The sequence below is a fragment of the Merops nubicus genome, unplaced genomic scaffold (genome assembly GCF_000691845.1).
Source record: "Merops nubicus isolate BGI_N331 unplaced genomic scaffold, ASM69184v1 scaffold2157, whole genome shotgun sequence".
In the NCBI taxonomy this organism is placed as follows: Eukaryota; Metazoa; Chordata; class Aves; order Coraciiformes; family Meropidae; genus Merops; species Merops nubicus.
This window is the reverse complement of record NW_008619374.1, coordinates 62,974-66,019: the sequence shown is the minus strand read 5'-3', so window position 1 is coordinate 66,019 and position 3,046 is coordinate 62,974. Positions and strand designations below refer to the sequence as shown.

The 3,046-nt window shown below is 35.8% G+C and overlaps 1 protein-coding gene across 1 annotated transcript in view; it reads right to left on the bottom strand.

The window, feature by feature from the left end:
- Positions 1-3,046, bottom strand: part of LOC103776243 (chromodomain-helicase-DNA-binding protein 9-like) — a gene marked incomplete at its 3' end in the record, with an annotated part of 80,240 nt that overhangs the window by 21,181 nt on the left and 56,013 nt on the right. The window contains 5 exon segments of the mRNA XM_008943741.1: position 1; positions 3-69; positions 1,625-1,835; positions 2,241-2,496; positions 3,007-3,046. The exon segment at position 1 is cut by the window's left edge and continues 143 nt beyond it; the exon segment at positions 3,007-3,046 is cut by the window's right edge and continues 29 nt beyond it. Coding sequence (XP_008941989.1) covers position 1; positions 3-69; positions 1,625-1,835; positions 2,241-2,496; positions 3,007-3,046 — 575 coding nt within the window.

The following is a 3,046-nucleotide window of genomic DNA, read 5'->3' as shown; positions in this document are numbered from 1 at the left end:
CTGAACCGGTCGATGGCAGCTTGACGGAGGTTCCCTCGGACTCGCCCATCAATTCGTTCATATAAGTATCTGGAAATCACCACAGATAAGCGCACACAAATCATTATATCAATTCTAAAAAATAAATACACAAACTAACTTGGATAATCCAGGAATCACAGCAGAACTCGCTTATCTGTAGTACTAACATACATCAGCAAGTCCAAATGCTGAGCATTTTAAACAAGTTCTCTGAACTTTGTCCATTAGCGCAAGTACCTGACCACACATATCAAGAAACACCTATTACCGTGCCACCTGGTTGCATTAAAACACACCACACCCTGAAGTCCCATGTGGACACACAGAAGTTTTGCACATGTTATCATGCTTGGATCCCTGCTTAGACTCACAGAAGCAAGACAGTGTATTTCTGTGTTATGTAAAATAAAAATTTCGGAACGTGTTAGGGGTAACCAAGTAACAAACAGAAAGTGGTACTTGATCAGCTGCCATTGGATGAACTGCATATTGATTCTGTCAAGATCAAGAGAAATGGAGCAAAAATGACATGACAGCACCTTTAACAGTCTTCATCAATGCATCAATGAATCCAGGGCTTCCTAAACTAAGCCAAGCAAATGTAAAAACCTGAAGTAAAACTGTCATTTTTGTTACCTTTGATGATTACAAAGGCTCCTGTGAAACTTGTGAAATCAAGTGAAATGTTTAAAAAGGGAGCAAATAATTCTGTATGTTATAAATTAACTAAGATGCTCCATGTATATCTAACTAGCCAAAAAGCCTCACAACCATTTTTCTTCTCATCAGCTATAAAATGGCACAGCAGATAATCCACAGGACCACAGGCATTTTGGCAGGCAGCCATCTCCTACGGTCATGAATTCTGTTAAGTACTAAGTCTAATCATGTGTGCACTCTAACATTTCTAACCAAGCAGTAGCATAGAGCAAGTTTCAGCTCAAATGGATTGCAGAAGAGTCTACCTGTAGGCATGCAGCAGTAGTCTAGATGTTACATCATTATAGAAAAAGGAATATTTTCCATACTGGATTCTAAGTAATACTATAAAGTCTACTAAAATAAAGCATACAAACTGTTGAGCTCTCAGTTCAAATAGACAGCTTAAAGAAGCAGGTTTTTATTTTTACATTAATAGAAAACAAACTTTTAGTTGTTTTCTATTCTGTACTTACATTCTATTGGGATTAAGGAGTTGCATGACCCCTGCCTGGTCCAAGTTCAAGACAATATAAATAAAGAACACATTCTATGCTTCCTGGGGTTTTGAACACTGAGCAATGCTGAGCTTTAAACTTACTTGGTTTCTGACAGGGAATGTATAAGCAGTACATACATACAGAAATGTGTAAAAGAATGAACAAAAAACTGAGGATATGTGGTTTACTGAGCAACTTCTCTGAAATTCTCTTGTTCCCTGAAGTTTTTCATTTGGTGAATACAAGCCATCAGAGAATACAGCAAGTTACACAGCGCTTAGCTACCAAAAAAACCCCCCCAAAACTATCTTCGATATGCTGTAAACATTAATCTTGTAGTAAAACTCAAAGATATGCCCACTGAGAAAAATATACTACAGGAGACAGAATATGCAGTTTCTTACCTTTTATGTATAAGGTAATCCTCCAAAATATCAAGGCAGCGCACCATTTGAGAGAAGATAAGGACCTTGTGGCCTCCTGCTTTCATTTTTGGAAGAAGTTTATCAATAAGAACCAATTTACCAGCAGACTGGATCATTGCTTGCAGATGGAAGTCAGGAGCAGTTGGGCTATACGTTTCTTTAAATTCTCCAAGGATTTTCTCTTCAGCACCTATCAAAAAAACAGATTTATGTAGATAAACCTATAGGTACGGAAATAAATCTGTATGAATACAAAACTGAGTCACAAAAATCAGTGCTTGTACTCTAAGTATCCCCATCAGCCCCTGCTGGAGATTCCGTATGGATCTGAAGTTTAGCAAGAACATGGATTTCTTTGCTCTTTGAAAACAAGGCTTAAGTTTCTAAGCAGAACACCATAGAGAAAACACCTAGAATGAGGTGAATTCCCCACCCAACTGCAAAAACAAAAATACAGCTTGTTCTTAAGTGCTGTGTAAAAAAAATCCTTGCAATATCTGATAAAAGCTTCAAATGACAAAAAAAAAAATTAAATAAATTACAAAAGTAGTTTAAAAACCTTTTTTTTTAAATCAGTATTTAATCACATATATACCTTTGATGAGATAAGGGTGATTACAACACTTTCTGAGTTCCATCATAGTGTTAACCAGATTTGGTACATTTGCTTGCCCTGCTCCTTTGGATAAGAAAGCAAAATTTTTCTCCAAAATCGCTCGGTAGTATTTCTTCTGAATATTAGTTAGTTCTACTTCAATTATAGTTTCCTCCTTAGGAGCCAGCTTTTTTTCAACATCTTCTTTTAATCGTCTGAGCATCATGGGTTTCAGTATAGCCTGTAGTTTCTGAACCTACGTGAAAACACAACAGTTTATTGTAGCATGAAAAAGTAGTAATGTAGGTTCAATTAAAAGCTTTTGAACTCCACAACACTGATTTTTTTTTTTTTTCTTAGACCTACATAAAAAATTTAAAGGACAGGTTACAGCCTTATTTTTAAACCCATTTTACTGAAGAATTAATGTACTCCAAAACAAAAAAAACCCAACTTTTTTCACACTTGTCTACAAAGACTGTCTACCAAGCCAGAAAACATCAATTTTTATTATTTTCAGTATACACATGTCAAATTAACACAACAAACCTAAAAAATTAATTTTTATATAAAGTATCATACTTAACTGATTTCTACTCCCTGTACAGTTTAGACAAATTGCATGACAAAAGAACAGAGAGGTAATTTGGGATGAGTGAAGAGGGAGGGGGGAGCAGTAACAGTTAGTACCCAAAATAGATATTTTCACTTCAAGGACCTTACTCAAACACAGAAGCCCAAAATAAACTTATTCAAAACGCAATACCTGTTCCTCTGTTTTAAGGTCTCCAAATTCTTGCATGAAT